An 18,323-nucleotide genomic window follows, 5' to 3' on the forward strand; every position below is an offset into this window, starting at 1 on the left:
GAGTCAGCTGATCAGTGAAAGAGGATCTGTATCCTCAGGCCAAGTTCTACAAAAACATTTAATAAAGAAGATTGGATCTGCCCCTGTTATTGTCTTCTCCTGAAAGCTCCCAGCTGCACTTTGCGGTCTTCTCCTTCTTCCTTCAACTGCTTCACTCAACTGCCTCCATCTGCATGTCTCCTGCTACATATATATGAATCTACCTCTACTCCTCGGGCACCATCTAAGCTTCTCTTCTCTGACTTTATCTCCAAACTGCTGAGTTTTGTGTCTGATGTACTCATTTCTAATTTTGTCCATTTTTGTCAATCCCAGTGAAAATCTTAACATTTTCAGCTCTGCCTCATCCAGTTTTACAAGTCAACATAAACACACACAGATATTTTTAGAGCCCTGACCACCATGTGGTACCAGAGCAAACACATTTTATTCTATAACTAAGCTACCACAAATCCAAAACAGATTGATTTTGCCCAGTTAACATAAAGACAAGTGGATCGTCTCTAAACATGAAACAGAAGACATACATTCAACAATCACCAACCAGCCTCCATATATACCATACACACATTACAGTACGAGTTCATAGCTTCAGCATATAAATGGTAAAAATGTTTCAATCCTTTCCAAAAACTCACAAACTACTATTTACTTTAGAAATTCTTTTTTAGACCTTGTGCTCAAAACAGTCATTGAAAAAAATTCTCAAATCTAAAATCCCATCTGTTCTCATCCTGCTCCTTTCTTGCCTTCCTTTTTTGAGTACTGCTTTTTGGGGGGCTTGTTAAAGAGAATTTCTAATTTATGTTGCAGGTAGACTGATGAACTACTCTGACTCACAGATCATTTACTTCCCATCATGCCACTCTGGCATGAAAGGTTTACAGAAAAGCCACCTGTTTTTAATGCATGCAGAAACCTTGAAACACTGGTTTCAGTGTTGACTTCACTCACATGTGACTTCATTAACACATGCCTCAACACAATTCCATCACAGATCTCAGATTAATATCTAAAAGGCATGACAGTAGTAATTAGACAACCATATAAGATAATATATATATATATATATATATATATATATATATATAGTTTCTATACATTTTTCAGTCCTCAGGAATAACAACTGCAAACGCATATCATTCATTCATTTTATACCCTGTGTGTACTGACCAAACATCAACATTTTATTCAACACCTCACTGATTTACAGTGACAAAATGTTACACCCAAAGGCATTACGGACACTATATTTGCTGCTTATAATTAAATATAATTTACATAACTGAAGTGCTCTTATTCAGCTGTTAACAACACATGTGGACCAAGGTCAGTGAGGATCCATGCAGGATATTGGTCTCACCTTCAAGAACATTTTGGCTTCAAAAACAAAGGACAGCCGAACCTGATGTTTTCTTTTTGTTTTGTTTTTCAGCCATTTGGTCACAAAATAAACTGAACGATGTTTTTTAATTTGAATAATATGAAACTAGATGAACAGTGTGAGGATCACCAGAGTTATTGACAATATGACATCTGGAGGTTGTTGAAAGATTAAATTTTGTCTTTTCTCATGGGGCTGGTGAACAGTAATGAGATTCTTGTGAAATTGAAAAAAGGTTTAAAAATTACTCATAATAATTTGTATTTTTATACCTTTTTCACAGTCTGGTCCTGGGGAAAAAGGCTTTAGACAAAGCCATACAGTGGGGGTAAAAAGTATTTAGTCAGCCACCAATTGTGCAAGTTCTCCCCCTAAAAAGATGTGAGAGGGCTGTAATTTTCATCATAGGTATACCTCAACTATGAGAGACAAAATGAGCCCATGTGCCCAATCTGCCCATAAAAATTATGAACAGAATTAGTGACAAAGGGCAGCCCTGGTGGAGCCCATCACCCACCAGGAACGAGTCCAATTTATTGCCGGCTATATGGATCAAGTTCTTGCAATGATTGTATAAGGATCAAATGCACATAGCATTGTGCTAATCACCCCATACTCATTCCGGGGGACACGGTTGAATGCCTTCTCCAAGTCCACAAAATACATGAAGACGGGTTGGGCTTTTCCTTGAGAGGGTAAAGAGTCTGGTCCTGGCTTCGTCCCTTGGTGAACTCATCAATGGACCCACTTCAGTTTGCCTACCAGCTTGGCACTGGAGTAGACGATGCTGTCATTCGCCTCCTACATTTTTCCCTCTCTCACCTGGAGACCATTTCTCCACTGCTTCAACACCATTCTTCCCACAGTCCTACTGGACAAGCTGGAGAACTCAGGAGAGGACCATCACCTCACAACATGGATACTGGACTACCTCACTGACTGACCACAGTAGTGATCAGCAGTCACCGTCAGCTCAGTTAGCTGATCAGCAGCCACCATCAGCTCAGTTAGCTGCCCAGCAGCCACCGTCAGCTCAGTTAGCTGATCAGCAGTCACCGTCAGCTCAGTTAGCTGATCAGCAGTCACCGTCAGCTCAGTTAGCTGATCAGCAGTCACCGTCAGCCCAGTTAGCTGATCAGCAGTCACTGTCAGCTCAGTTAGCTGATCAGCAGTCACCGTCAGCTCAGTTAGCTGATCAGCAGTCAGCTAACAGCAGTAGCTGCCCAGCAGCCACTCTCAGCCCAGTCCCCTGTGCCTCCAGTGTCACTTTCAGTTCACGCTCCAGCGCCTCCAGTGTCACCTGTAGTTCACGCTCCAGCGCCTCCAGTGTCACCTGTAGTTCAGGCTCCAGCGCCTCCAGTGTCACCTGTAGTTCAGGCCCCTGTGCCTTCAGGCCCCTGTGCCTCCAGTGTCACCTGTAGTTCAGGCCCCTGTGCCCCCAGTGTCACCTGTAGTTCAGGCCCCTGTGCCCCCAGTGTCACCTGTAGTTCAGGCCCCTGTGCCCCCGCTACCCGTAGCTCCAGTGCCCCGCTACCCGTAGCTCTGGCTCCACTGTCACCAGTCTCACACTCTCACTCTATGCAGGGAGAAAGTCTAAGTTCCAGTCAGGGAGTTTCTCGCGCTTTAGCTGCTTCAGGCACTGTTGTGCACTCCAGGGCCTCCCCAGAAGCGTCCGTCTCCGGCTTCCACGCCGCCGCCTGCAGCGCCTCCGTCTCCAGCTTCCACTCCGCCGCCTGCAGCCTCGTCTGGTCCAGCTTTAGAGTCTTCAGCCTCGTCTGGTCCAGGGTCAGAGCCTTCAGCCTCGCCTGCAGCAGCCTCCGTGCCGTCGTCCTCGCCTGGCCCGGCTTCAGACTCGTCGTCCTCGCCTGGACCGCCAGCTGCAGCCTCGTCATCCACGCCAGCTGCAGCCCCGTCATCCATGCCAGCTGCAGCCTCGTCATCCACGCCAGCTGCAGCCTCGTCATCCCCGCCAGCTGTAGCCTCTTCATGCCCGCCAGCTGTAGCCTCTTCATCCCCGCCAGCTGTAGCCTCTTCATCCCCGCCAGCTGTAGCCTCTTCATCCCCGCCAGCTGCAGACTCATCATCCCCGCCAGCTGCAGCCTTTGCTTCTGCATCCGTGCCTTCGCCTTCAGCGCCTCTTGGTCCAGCCTCCGAGTCTTCATCCTCGTCTGGCCCAAGCCTCCGAGTCTTCATCCTCGTCTGGCCCAGCCTCCGTGCCTTCATCCTCATCTGGCCCAGCCTCCGTGTCTTCATCCTCGTCTGGCCCAGCCTCCGTGTCTTTGCCTTCAGCGTCGCCTGGTCCAGCCTCGTCTGGGTCTGCAGCTAACCGGTCACTTTCCAGGCCACTGGCCAGGCTCCATCGCCGTCGTGGGCGGCCCCCAGACGGCACATCTAAGGCTGCATATAGATGCGTTTGCACACACATGTCGTGCACTGTGTTCACTTATAAAGCTGACAGTTGATGAAGAGATAACGGGGATATATTTAAGCACTTTAACCCACCTGTATGCTTTGTGTTCCACACTGCACCTGCAAAGAAATATACATATTAGAAAGAAAGAAAGAAAGAAAGAAAGAAAGAAAGAAAGACACTAGCATTGGAAATCCTCACTGGCCTCTTAATTATTAATTATTATATATATGTATATGTGTGGTCATGAATGAACTCTGTGTTGCATTTTAGTTTGTGTACTAATTGTGTTTTGTTTTTTTCCTTGAGTGCATAGGTCCAGAAAATTGACTGCCCCGTTTCACACAAAATGTAATGATAACACCCACTGCATGCTCATAACATGCTTCAAGTACCAAAATTTGTACACTATTTATATATTTATATCTACTTCTATACTGTTTTGTACAGCCACCCTCATCTGATCTAAAAATACATTGGAGTTTGTTAACCTGTATTTTAGCTACATTTATAAAACTATACTTTTTAACAATATTTTTCTTATTTTTAACAAAGAAAAATGGAATACAAAAAAGTACATTATATTTGTCAGCATTTAAATGCTTTCATGTGCATTTTTTTAGTAAAAACGTTAAAATCTTAACTTATCCTGCTGTCATAGTCACAACAGTATTGCCATCATTTTAGATTAATATAAATGCATAGTAAGAACTGACTTACACGTTTGACAAATTGATTCAGTGATCAACCATATAATACAAATACATTAAATCACTAAAAACCATCATTATATTTATGAAGTTTTCTGTTTGTGAACATGGACTTAACATGGAATTAAGACCAGCGAGCCGACAGCATTCAGGATAAAATGCCTGCCATTGACACACCCCTGTGTGTTTGTACACTAAAAAAAGGAAATTGCATTGTTTTTATATGTACAAATGTATAACTTGTAATTTGAAACAAAAAATAATTTCATGTTTCTAGTTAAATCATGTAGCATCTGCATCAAATTCAACAACTTAATTTGTTCTTGTTGAGATGACATGATGCAATCTAGTGAGAGTGTTTAGTTGCCTGGACTCACGAAATTCACAAGATCACATGAGATTTCAAACAGCAGTAAAATCACTGGGGTTAGAAGAGGAAGACAACTATACACACACAACGTGTATGCTAGTACTATTTATTGTGGTTTAATCTATAAGGACAGAAACGTACAGAAAATTCAGCACCAAGCAGCTTGACAGCTTGGTGGTGTTGTGGTTACCTCACACCAAGAAGGTTCTTGGTTCAAATCTACAATCAGGCTAGTTTCAAGTGGGTTTTCTCTGGGTACTCCAGTTTCCTCTCACAGCTAAAAGTCATGCGGTTAATAGAGCTAGGTTAATTACTGTTTCCAAATTACCTATCAGTGTGAATGAGGACAAATGGGTGTCTGTCTCTTTGTGTTAGCCCTGTGTTGGACTGGCGACCTGTCCAAGGTTAACCCCACCTCTTATCAATTTTGGGTTATGCCCCAGCCCCCCTGCAACCTGGATAAAGATAGGAAGATAGCGTGGAAGTTGTTGTAAAACCAATAAATTTTTATGTTAAACAAACACTAGACTTGTTGAACATTATGTAATACGAAGACAACATGTAGTATTTAAGTGATTAAGCTGTATTGGGATAAAAGTTTGTGGCGGAGGTGTGGTCCTGGGCGCGGCTGCAGGGGAGGAGTGGTGCAGTGAGCTCAACGGGGCGGTGCTGGAGAGGCAGGTGAGAACAGCTGATGGCGTTTGGGCTGATGACGGTTTTACTTCCCCTTTTTTAGTGAGACGGGAGAGGAGCGGAGGGGAAGCTGGGATCAGCTGAGACGGGAGCTGTCCAGACGGCGGACTGTCAAAACTAATAACAAAAGCTCAGAATAAACGTTGCATCTGCAATAACGTACCGTGTGTGTCTGTGTGTGTGTGTGTGTGTGTACGGGGGGAAAGTGCCTCCTACAAAGTTATTGAATAGTTTTGGAATAAAGTGACAAAATTGTGAACGATTAAAATATTCCAAGAGCTCAACTTAGTTCATCTAAACATGTTTCAATCACATTTTCTGAACACAAAATGCACAGGTTTACTGAATATGAAAAAGTTGTGTTGATTTAAGTCAGTTTTTAAAGTTTATGCCAACGCAAAACAATTGTGTGCAACCAATTACACTATTCAATTAAATAAATCCAACATGTTCTTTTTTTCTGTGTAGTTTACACAAAGACTGGATCTCTTTTAGTCACAGTTTCCTCCACAGATGTGAGATGCTGTCATAGGTTTATCTGCTGCTGTCTTTGGCTGAATAAAAGATGATATACACACAAAAACCAAGCGGTTAAAGTTTTATTTTACCAATATGATCTGTAAATCATTTGCTGTATTTTTCATATTTTAGTGTGAATCTAAAAAAAAAAACACTCTTGGCTCACTATAAATTTCCAGTTTTCTTTCGCAGAGTTTGTGCTTTAGTGCTGTGATAATATGACACATACAGAGAAAACAAGACAAAGAGAGGTTTGGGAACAAAGAGGAAACAATCTGAGCATTTTAGATCCAGACTACACGAACCATATCCACAGCCTATGACATTGTACTTATGTACTCGACTCATACAGACTCAGGACTATAAAATGAATCTTTAACTATTTTACAAATATACACATGTTAAGTAAATCCCATTTCCAACTCCCGTTTCAGGACCCCCATTTGTTACTCAGCTTCCTCCCTCCTCTGTTCATCTTTTACCTGCTGCTGGACTTCAGTTACTTTATGTTCAAGCTTGGAAGAGAGAGAAGGGAATATAAGAAATGAGGTTAATCTGTAATGAACGGCAACACAAGTTAAAGCAGAGAATATTTATTTGCAGAGCAGTCTCCCCCTGCTGGTCATAGAGGTTGAACAAACTTTGCTCCATTAGCTTCACTTTTCACATCCAGACCAATAAAAAATAAAAATAATGTGTCAAATGCAATTTGCCAAAATTAGCTGCATCTCTTGCTACACGCAGCCACTTTTAGTAGTAGTATAGATTAGTAATAAACTGAACTGAACACATGTAAATGAGGTGGGACCCACAATGTGCATCAATGGCTGTGAGGCAGAAAATGGGGAAAACAAAATAAAAACAAAAATCTCATCAACGATGACTTACTGAGGATGAATTAATCACTAAAAGCAACTTCATTAAAGGATAAGTCAAATTAGAGTATGTATGTGTACACTGTGTATTAACAAATATAAAACTGATATATTCCAATGCAATTTATCAGAAAATGATTAAAATCATATTATAGATAGTTTGATGAATTTCCAATGTAAAGTTTAGGTTATTTGAATAAATTTGTCCTTTAATGAAAAATCAGTAATGAAGGCCTTGACGAATGCAGTTAAATTAAAGATATGAACCTTTATGTCTTTGGTCTCAAGCTCCTTCATTCAGGATTTCAGGGCCATCTCAGCATCCTGCCTCCTCTGCTTCTCTTTCCCAAGCCTCTGCTGTAATTTAGCTACTTCCTCATTCAACTGGGAGGAGAGAGAAAAAGGTAAAGGTACATTTATAAGAGTTCTGCATGCAATATAATTACATACAATAAAGTTGTAATGAGAAAAAATGCATGCCAACTTTTTTATTGTGAAAATAAATCTAAGGAACAAAATATGAACCTCTTTCTTTTCGGCTTCAAGCTTCCAATTTATGGTCTGCAGCTCCTTCACATCTTGTTCTCTTCTATTTTTCTGAGCACGGAGCTCCAAGAGTTCAGCCTCTTTTTCTTTTAACTCAGGGGAAAGAGAAACAATGAACACATTTATCTGAACAAATCAAATATTAAATATTTAATCTGATTATTTTAGTTTATGCAATTAGTGTAAACATAAACAGAAATTGAATAGAGACAGTGATTTCCAGAAAAAAACTGCAGATAAAATATATTATCTTCAAAAATGTTGGTATTTGGAGTAAAATTCAAACCTGAATGCATAAAATAAAGGATATAAGGTAATAGGTTAATGTAATAATAAAAAGAAACGTGAAAATGAAATTACCTCTTTACCGTTGGTCTCCAGCTTTGTTTTCAGGGATTGCACTTCCATCTCAGTATCCCTCCTCATCCGCTTCTCTTTATAAAGCAGATGCTGCAGTTTTGATACTTCATCATTCAGCTGAGAAGGCAGAAAAAATTTAAAGCTGTGGTGGTTTCAGGCTGCTTAATGTTTTCATAGAAATGTTTTAACCACTATCTGCTGTGTGTGTTCTGTGAGTAAGAGTACTCACTTTGAATGATTCTAAGTGACCTCAAACCATCGGCTTCTTCATCGTAAGTAATGAAAAATTCACCTCTTTATTCTTTGCTTCAAGCTTCCTCTGTGTGGTCTGAAGCTCCTTCTCATCTGCCCACCTCTTACCTTTCTCAGCACGGAGCTCAAGAACTTCATCCTCTAGATCTTTGACCTTGGAGAAAATGAAAACATCAGAGTCATTCTTACTAAAAGGGAAAAGTTTCTGTGATGTACTGTGTAGGTTATCTATCTGTTCGGTTCAACTATGATAGGGAACATATTTACCAACCAAAATGATGGAATAAAGCTGGTATTGTGTTCAGATTTGAGACAAAATTGCAGTGACCGTCAAAAAAGATGAAAAAAATAAAGAACAATTTCATATAAAATTTCATATATAAAAATATATGGAGAACTGAGACAGTCACGCCCAGAGAGAAATTATAACTGATTAATAAAGCATGAGTTAAAACACAATCAATATAACAGAATATATTGTGCAATGGTAAATAATACCAAAAATCAAAAACTGAAGTAAATAACCTTTTTACTGTTGGTTTCCAGCTCTTTCTTCAGTGTCTCTACGGTTATCTCAGCATCCTTCTTCTTCTGCTGCTGTTCCCTGAGCTGATGTTGAATTTCAGCTAGTTTATCATTTAGCTGTGAGGAGAGGGAAAAGATATGAAAGGTATCTTTTCAAGAGTTTTCAATCTCTACTTTTTAAATTATATTTTAACATTTTAGGGGACTACAGATTTTAATATGGTTTGAAAACACATCAGATCTCAGTGGAAGAAAAAAAAAACTCATGTTGGATGTATAGATATAATAAAAAGAATGTCAGTGGTCTCATGTCAACAGGCCCTATCTTAGCTTGAAAGCTTCATAGTACTAAAATGGTAAAAAAAAAAAAAAAAAAAAATCATGTACCTCTTTATTCTTGTCCTCAATTCTCATCTTCACAGTTTGCAGTTCCTTCTCATTTTCTGTGCTCCTATTTTCTCAGCACGGAGCTTCATGACTTCATCAGTTTTGTCTTTTAACTTTGGCAAAAGGAAACATTATTTCAAAATGAGAAATATTTGAGTTGACTGTGAAGTGAAGTGAAGAAAGCTCTCTAAAAGCCAGGCTGTGTATGAACACGCATTCATGTTGACGCTATAAACACTGGCAACAATCTTAGAACTGGAAAAAAGCTAAATGTTGTTGTTTCCTCTTTTTGAAGGATGTTGATGGACTCACATAAAAGTATTCAGTATTCAGTGCATTAAGATATAACTTGATATCAAACTGAATGTACAGAGCTAAAAGAAATAAAAGACAAAAACCTCTGATTTGCTGTCCTCGAGCTCTGTCTTCAGGGTCTGCAGGTCTTTTTCCAGCGATTCATTCTTAGAGCAGAGTGATTGTATCCTGTGTAAACCTACATTTTCCTCCAACTGAAAAATATATGAAGAACCATGTTGTTGTATTAAGCTTAAAACGTCATATAAGTCCCTTGAGATGGCATGCATTGTAATCTACCACAAACTTAATGGAACAGTGCTGATATTGTATGTGGAAGTTTATGTTTGTATTTGAGAATTACTTTCTCCATCCTCTTGATAGCAAGGGTAAGCTTGGTGAACTTCCGTTGTGACTCATCCATCCTTTTAGCATGTCATTTCTCAGCCACTCAAGTCTCTCCAGCTAAAAAAAAAAACAAACACAGTGGATCAATATTACATTAGTTATACTGGTCATACTGGTTGTTATCCATCCATCTTCTTCTGCTCATCCAGGCTTGTGGAATGAGGGCAGCAGTGTAAGCAAGAAAACTTAGACCTCCTTCCCAGCCCCCTGCTTCAGCTCTGGGGGAACATCGAGCAGTTTCCAAGCTGGTAGAGACATGTAGTCTCTGCACTGTCTCCTGGATCTGCCCTGGGCTCTCCTTCCTGATCTGAACAATGCTTTAATTTGTTATACAAAATTACCTGAGTCTTGAGCTCCTCAATCTCCTCATCCTTGCTCTTGAGTTCAGCTTCAGTCTTGTGCAACTGCTGGACTGTCTGCAGGATTTCATTCTGTTCATTCTCATCCTGCAGCATTGGAACTTCAACTTTTACATCTTTCCTTGGAGACTCACTTACAGGCATCTCCTTTTATTGAAGGATATGCGATTGAAAGAAAAATTAAAAATGAAATGTTTGGTCATATTATTTTAGTACTGTGTTTATTTGGTTAACACAAATATACAACATGTTATATGGATTATTAATAACTGAAACCAATATGAATGTTACTGGAGCTCAATCAATGTCTATAAGGGAAGATAAATAAATATCTTATCTTATAATATCTTTCGCGTTCACCTCATTGATTTTGCTGTCCTTCATATTTATCTCATTTGTCTGGACCTCATTGGCCTCGATTTCATTTGTCTTCACATCATTCATCTTCATCTCATTCATCACCTCATTAATCTTGACCTTATTTATTGTCTTTGCCCCATTTCTTTCAATCTCATTCATCTTCACCTCATTCGTGTTCACTTGCTTTTCCGCTTCCTTCCGAGGTTCCCGGTTCTTGTCTTCCCCATCTGTCTGGTCCATAGCTTTATTTGCTTTAGTCTAAGTGAGAAATAGACTTTGAGAAGTCATCTTAAAAGGTAAGTTTAGCTCAGCACAACAACAGTGAAAATCTTGGGTACACAATAATAAAGACAAATGATTTAAAGAGTTTCTCTTGATGATAAAAATTGACATTGAATTAATATTTTTTTGAGAATACACAAATAGCTTTGCTGTAAAAAATTAAATACTTAAATTTAATACTTGATTGTGTAGAAATTCTGAAATGTTTGGGGGATAAATAAATATCAGACGCTGTTTAAAAACGATCAGTATTTGCTTGTTCATATATGACCAGGCAGGTGTAAAACTCAGATAAGTGCAAACCACATTTTCATGGCTGCTCAGCAAAAAATTGGTGAGTGTTTGCAAACAATTTGGCATCTTCTATGCAAAATGCAGGTGATTTTCACAGTCTGATAGAAAACAAAGCAGCAAGGAAGTTATCAGTCCACCACCATATAGTTCTTTGAGACCAGTTCCACTAAGGGGACTGCTGGCAACCTCCAACAACCACCAAACCATGCAGAGAACGTACATTTTTTCCTTGCAACTTGTGTTTGCCAGAAGTTAGCAACCAGTCCCTATAAGGCTTTTTGAGTGAGGTCTCAATCTCATTAGCTCCCTCAGTCTCCATCCGCTAGAGCTCTGATTTCCTTTTCTTCTTTGTATTTTGTTCTTTTACCATAAGCATGACTTCAGGTGCTTCCTCTTAGTTTTTCCTGAACATTTCTCCTCTATCTTCAAATCCTTTGCCCCTAAGCTTTGTGCTCCCTCGCTCTCAATTGGATGAGCCGTGGTGTCTGGCTCCATCAATGAAGCGCCTTGAGGCGACTTTTGTTGTGATTTGGCGCTATATAAAAAAAATTGAATTGAATTAAATTGAATTAAGCTCCAAACTATTGGAACACTTCCTGTTACTGAAATCCCTCTCCAAACCAGAAATCACACCAGAAAGATGCTGGTCTCTGCCTCTGTCCTGGCATGCAAATGGGTCCCCCATTCACCCTACTAATCATATTTCCCTTCTGCAAGTAACTGTATAAATAAATTCTGTTTTCTGCAAGTCTGTGCCTATGATCAGCGAAACACTCAGTGTAAATGTGTTTACACAAAGCTTTCTCAGCTTTGTGTTTCTGATTCATTTCTGACTGAACTTCTTTGTTATTCAGATTAGACTTTACTTCTGAACCAAGTGGCTGACTGACTGTTTCCTTCTCCTTGGAAGCAGATAAGAACCATGTTTATTGTGTAGTTTCGGGTTTGGTTTCATTATCTGATTCACCTGAGCTCAAATATTTGCTGACTTCCTCTCAGCTGAAAGATGAGAATGTTAAAATGCTCTTCCTTCTTTCACAAAAACATAATAATTAGGTTGGTAATTGTAAATTAGTAGCTTGTTTTGTCTTTTTACAACCTTAGTTTATCCAGGCAGTCTTGTACTTTACAACAACTCTAAAACCATAAGATTCTTATTAGATGAAATTAAGAAGTTATATTCTTCATAATCCTGTGTCAGATTAGAACTTTTTTACTATCTAGTTTTGTTTTTCTTTCCACTTAAACACAATAAGGACAAGAAAACCAAAAATGCACAAGTTCATCAGAAGGAGAAATTCTCTGAAAGGAAAAAATATGACATTTTAAATTGTCCTTCGTGTTTATGTGAAGTAAACACTGCAACTTTGTTTGTTTTATTTCCCGGTAAAAATATTGTTTAGCTAAGCTACAGAGAGCTATGTTTTTAACTGAAAAACAGAGTTAGCTCTTTTTTCTTTCTTTTTTAAACACATTAATCCTTCTAAAAGGTCAAAATAACTCCTGAATAACCTTCTAAAACAACTGATTTAAACTTTAATGTCCACTTACTTGTTCTGACTGGGAATGCAAACCAGCTTTAAATATATTTCTTTTCTCTTTGAATCAAGAAAGATAATTACACTACAATGAAATACCTATACCTCCTTATTCTCTTTCAGTTTTTTTAAATAGTTTAAGTTTCAAAATAAAGCAAGTGACACGTAACAATAATTTGCTGTATTTCAGTTAACTTATAACTTAAGAGATGCATAAATAGACTATGTTTGCATTTTAAAATACCAAATAACAAAACAGTCAATATTTACCTCAGTGATCAAAAGCTGAATGTGCTCCCTTTAAGGTGAGTATGACTCTGTAACTTCTCCTTTATACACTGCTAACAGCTCTGTACACACGTGCTGAGGAAGTAGTTTTGGTTTACGTAAGTAGATTTTTTAAATGCTGGTTTCCTTTTAGTGTACATCAGAAAGAAACTACACTAGATGGCAGTGTTTTATATTCACCTGCTGCACATTAAAAGCTACACTTTGTTAGACCTTGCTATGTGAAAATGTTTGAACAAGTGCACCTTTACTTTTGTTTAGATTTGCACACAGAAGCTTGTCTGACAGAAATCAAGAACTTAAACAACACCGCATGAAATTATGATAGCCTATATCCACCACTAGAAGGAAACATATACATTATTATTGTGATGGAAACAAAAGAACGGCAAAGCAAAATAAATGTAAGAGACTTGATTGAAAGGTAAGGTCTTCAAGTTTATGAAACTCTGCTTATTTATCATGTGGCTAAATGAAATCTGAAACTCTAGCTCAGCTGACATCTACTCATCACCTGGTAGTGCTAACAGGTTAAGCCTGTTCTGTAGGGTTAAACACGCTAAAAAGATCTAGGTAAAAGTTGACATAAGAAATGCATTCACCATGTATGTTAGGATTGAAACACACTAAAAATTTAATACATTTAAAACATTTTTTAGAAGAATCGGTTTACACTAATGATCAAGTCTAAGGTGCTTGGAAATAAAAGCTTATGATCAAGAGATCTGACAATGCAGCTAAGGAAGGCACAGGTAACAGCTGATACTACATACACGCAATACATACGCAAACCCATTAAATTAAAGATATAAAATAGTTACTTTCACAGAATGTTTATCCACATCTTCAGTTCTGTTTTTTAAAATTAATTTCTACTTTTTGACAGATGCTTTTTAAAGGCTGTGTATAGTTAATATCATTAGGTTAATACTGTTTCTTTTTTCCCCTTTACTGAACAACAATGCCTGACATGTGACTGCAAAACTTCTTTGGCTCTCAGCGAAGGCGGTCGCACTTTTCTCCTCTCCTCTCCCTTATCTTCCCTGCTTAGCTTCTTATGTCCTTGTCTTGTGTTGTGTTTTTACTTACTTTTCCCTGGAACACTCTCTCACAGTCTGTTCTCTAAAACCTAAAAGAGGAATTATGGATTTGATCAACTGGTCTCTGAATGCAATTGACACCCCTTCAACGAGAAGTCTGGGCTTGGGTGAGCCTGACTGCTGGAGATATCTACCTATTCGGAACCATGATAACGGGATTCTTGCTGATCGGAGCTGGCTTGGCCCTGGCTTATCGAAGAATTAAGGAAGCGGAACCGGCTGTTCAAACCCCCACAAGGCTGCCTGCTGGGATTGAAACGATGGGACGAGGCGTGAGTTTCTCAAAATGGGCTCATTGAGTGAAGCACGGATAAGATCTTGGAGAACCGCACAGCTGCCGTGAATATTCAGAACAAGACCTCTGAGTGCAAACTGATTACATCTGGAGGGGCTCGCTCGGAATAACACCTTTGAGCGAAATTGGATCACATCTTGGAGAAGCTCACTGCGGTCGTGAGTTCTCAGAACCTGCTCTTTGACCACAATAATGACAACATCACGGAGCGTAAGTTTGGATAACATCATGGAGAAGCTCACGGCTCTCCAACAGGAGATTGAGAGACCAGTGCTGGACTGTTAGAACAGCTTTGAAATTCATATGAGTTGTTCGCACTAAAGTAAAAACCACCATCACTTCATGCGGAAACCCCTTTGGCGCCAGCTGCGGTCTCAAGGCTGGAGCTGAACAACAACACCCTGATAACGACTGTGTTGAGACTGTTCTTCCCATTCTATGCAAGGCCACCTGGGTTGGCTGGAAGACTGTTTACTTAGCCTGGCAGGGCGAAGGACACTGTCTCAGCTGAACTCTGGACACACACACACACATACACATACACTGATATGCACACACTGATCCCCCCTCCCTTTCCAAATGCCTTCGAAGCTTGTGCCCTACCGGGGAAGATGGCAGTCGACTGGACCAGCGCAGACATGCTGCAGGACCGGATGCGCTGTCTACACCAGCTCTCTCTCACCCTTTACCCGCCCCTGTTGCTTGTCTTGTGTTTCTATGGTGTGTTGATAGTCATGTGCTTTTTGTGCTGAGGTGTTTTTTTCTGTTATCAAACTGTTCTCCCACTAGGAGCTCAGTCTGAGTGGAGTTTTTTTCTCCTCCTCTCACCTCATGTTATGTATTTTCGTTGTATTTTTTCCTATCAGCCTACCTCTCTGACATTTCTCCCCAATGTGATGTTTGTGTAAAGTTGGTCAGAAGGTTCCTTTGTAAGTGCGCATGCGCCATTAGAGTGCTGCCTGCTGTAACCCTGATTTCCTTTGGGATTAATAAAGTATTCTGATTCTGATTCTGATATCCAACAGGCTCCAGCACTGGTACAGATTTTCACAAATCCTAGGGACACTAACTTTATTAACACTTCAGTCTTTTCACATCTTTGTCTGTACCAAATAAATAAATAAATAAATAAATATGTCAATAATATACATTTAAAGCTGTTTTCTTCACCACCATGTTTTGCAGTAATAAAATATTACATGTTACGTACACACTATTTCCTGCTCAAAATTAAAAACCCAAACAAAATGATCTGACTTTGTGTGTAAATGTGTATTTTTTTCTAAATCCACATTTTGTACACTTTGACATGGCACACATGGCATTGGTCTCACCATCACCGAGATCACTCTTCTATTCTTTATTACAGTATGGTTCATTGACATGATCGGTTATAAATGTTTCAATGAGAAATAATTGAAATGGGAATGATAAGATGATTTTTAGTATCATCGTTTGCTAGGACAACATAAAGGGCCTCGGGGCTGTTGTGATTTCAGGTATTTGGTCACAAAGCAAACTGAAAAATGTATTTAAATGTTAACCTGGTTAAAGTAGATGAAAACCAGGGGGTAACCAAAGCTAGCAAAGTGTTCAACTGCAACAGACCAAATACTGGCCAACAGGCCAAGATTTTAACTGATAGGACCATATTAACAACACACCTAAAACAATGTCGACACACTGTGTGTGCAACACTATTCCCAAGACAGCATGTAAATTCAGAAAAAAAGTTTTACAAATCAGAGGACATTTTGAATTCCAGATCATGAGGTTGTTTTGCTCCTTCAGGCCTTTTAAAAACTGTTTGTGACAAACAGGAAGATCTGACTGAGAAACCAGAGGAAACGCCACACTCAATTGATTAGCAGGGATTTATCCTCTATTGTCCATTTTAATTCATTTCATTTAAATTTTATTTACATGGTGCCAGAGTAAATTAACTTCCAAGATATAAATAATGTTATGCTTAATACATATTGAATGATGACCATAAAGTTATTAAGAATGTCTTTACTAAGGTCATAAATTAATTAAACGTAATTGCTTCCTCCTGACTTTTAGAAAAAAAGTGCAGTTCTGCATTAGCCTTTTTAGACCTAGAAGTTATACCAAGTTTAAAGCTAATGTATACTGTAATATACAGTAACTGACTACCAATCCCAGAACAAGGAAAAAAGAAGAAGGTTGCACTGCTAATGTGAATAGCACCGTGTATGACTCAGAGTACGAGAGAAAGATAAACTATTTTACACATAAAAAACAAGCAAATGTGTAAAAAGGTTTTAAGCATCATATACTTCCTTTCCAGCAAAAAGCTGAACTGTAGTGCTTCTGTTGTCTGGACCAACGCATTTAGTCATAGGAAAAAGAAAGTTTTTATGGGACTCTGGGCAGTATGCTGTCATGTGTTTGTGCAATGTTTTTGCTGTTTTATTTGCCAAATGTACAGTTGTACTGTCATGGTCCTGAGTCTGAGGACTCGGTGTTTTGTGTTTCTTTATATTATTCTATATTCTTGTTTATTCTGCTTTGTCTTTTGTTTAGGTTTGCTATGTGTTAGTGTTTTTGTTTCATGCCTGCCTGTGTTCCCTCTGTCTGTCCATGGTGTCACTGTGTCCGCTCGTGAGTCTGCCTGTCAAGTTCAGTGTCCTGTCTGGTTCTGTGTCTGTTAGTTTCCTGTTTTATTCTGAAGGTTCATGTCTCATGTCGGTGTGTTCACTTTCACCGCTCCCCTGTCTCGTTAGCCTAATTTCTCCCAGCTGTGTCTCCCTCCTGTTGCCCATTCCCTGATTACTCCCCTGTGTATTTAAGCCCTGTGTTTTGCTGTGCTCCCTGTTTTACTCCATGTCAGTCTGCATTACTCTGTGTAACCCGGTGTTGGTTCTGTGTCTCTCCGCCATCTTTTTCTGTGCATTTTGCTCCTCCTCCTGTGAGTGTTTGGTTTCAGTTTAGTTCTTTAGTTTTCCCCAGTTTAGGTTTGTTAACTCCCCGCTCTGCTCTTCCTGTTTTTGTCACCTTATCACCTCTGTAAATAAAAACTCACTCGCACCCCAGCCAGTGCCTGCATTTTGGATCCTTTTCTCAATACACCACACGACTGCTGCCCCAGCCGTGACATGTACATTGTGTCTAAACATCACCACTTTGGTCTCGTTCGTCCAAATGACATGTTTGGAGATAGTTTGTGGTTTGTTCAGATGCAACTTCCCAAAGCAAACCCATACAGTCTTCTTTGTTTTAGCGAGAAGATACTTTCTTCTTTCAACCCTTCCAAACACAGTCATATTATTCATTTAGTAACTGAAGGTGAGTTTGCTTGGATGTCCTCGGGGGAAGATTGTATCATTTTATCAACACATACCCGAATGCTCCATAACTGCATTGGACCAAAGACTGACCAACAGACTAACTTTTATAGATGCTGTAACTCTTTGTGATAATCAGTCATCTGCACCTGGATGGTAGTGACTTCATAATTTCCTATGGAAACAGCAATGATGTACTTTTCAAAGGACTGGATGGAGATCTGTCACAACTTTATTTTTACAACTGTCTATGTTCCCTCATCAGACAATTTAACTTTCAAGATTTTTAGTGAAATGTTTCCATTTTTCAGATCATGAAAACAGGGATATTCTTCTGGTAAAGGCCATATGTGTTTCACCCCACCGTGTCACATAAGGATAAATCTGGGGTCTAGGTAAGGCCTCAAGTGTGCCACAGTGAACACCAATCAAATCCACTACTGCTTGAACTGTACCAGTGACCTACGATTGGCCTGAAGAGAACTTGGTTTTATTTGGTAACTGAAGTTAAAATTGGGAGCAAAGATCAGACAGATTTGTGGTAAACAGACAAACAGCAACAACAAACTGTGTGTGCACTGTAGCATCAACTGGTTGATACTACACACCTTACAATATCTTGATGCATGCTCAATCATCCAGATAAGTAAATCCCCAAAGTTTGATTCTGTTCATCTGGATGTAGCGTTTTCAGTGGGAGAAACGTTTCATCACTCATCCAAGTGACTTCTTCAGTCTCAGCTGACTCCAGGTTTTCCCAAATCTC

At 39.4% G+C, this 18,323-nt stretch overlaps 2 protein-coding genes across 9 annotated transcripts in view; both read right to left on the reverse strand.

Annotated features, from left to right (window-relative positions):
- Positions 1-18,323, reverse strand: part of LOC102080928 (myosin-9) — a 66,067-nt gene that overhangs the window by 30,500 nt on the left and 17,244 nt on the right. The gene's annotated exons all lie outside the window — the stretch shown is intronic.
- LOC106096565 (M protein, serotype 2.1-like) lies at positions 6,164-10,175 on the reverse strand. The gene is made up of 10 exons (XM_019354888.2): positions 10,075-10,175; positions 9,690-9,790; positions 9,430-9,540; positions 9,032-9,144; positions 8,645-8,761; positions 8,160-8,273; positions 7,868-7,984; positions 7,487-7,600; positions 7,229-7,345; positions 6,164-6,601 (listed from the first exon to the last, which is right to left on the reverse strand). The coding sequence occupies exons 4-9, from the start codon at positions 9,056-9,058 to the stop codon at positions 7,259-7,261; spliced, it is 576 nt and encodes a 191-aa protein (XP_019210433.1). The 5' UTR covers positions 9,059-9,144; positions 9,430-9,540; positions 9,690-9,790; positions 10,075-10,175; the 3' UTR covers positions 6,164-6,601; positions 7,229-7,258.

Source organism: Oreochromis niloticus, linkage group LG3 (genome assembly GCF_001858045.2).
Source record: "Oreochromis niloticus isolate F11D_XX linkage group LG3, O_niloticus_UMD_NMBU, whole genome shotgun sequence".
NCBI lineage: Eukaryota > Metazoa > Chordata > Actinopteri > Cichliformes > Cichlidae > Oreochromis > Oreochromis niloticus.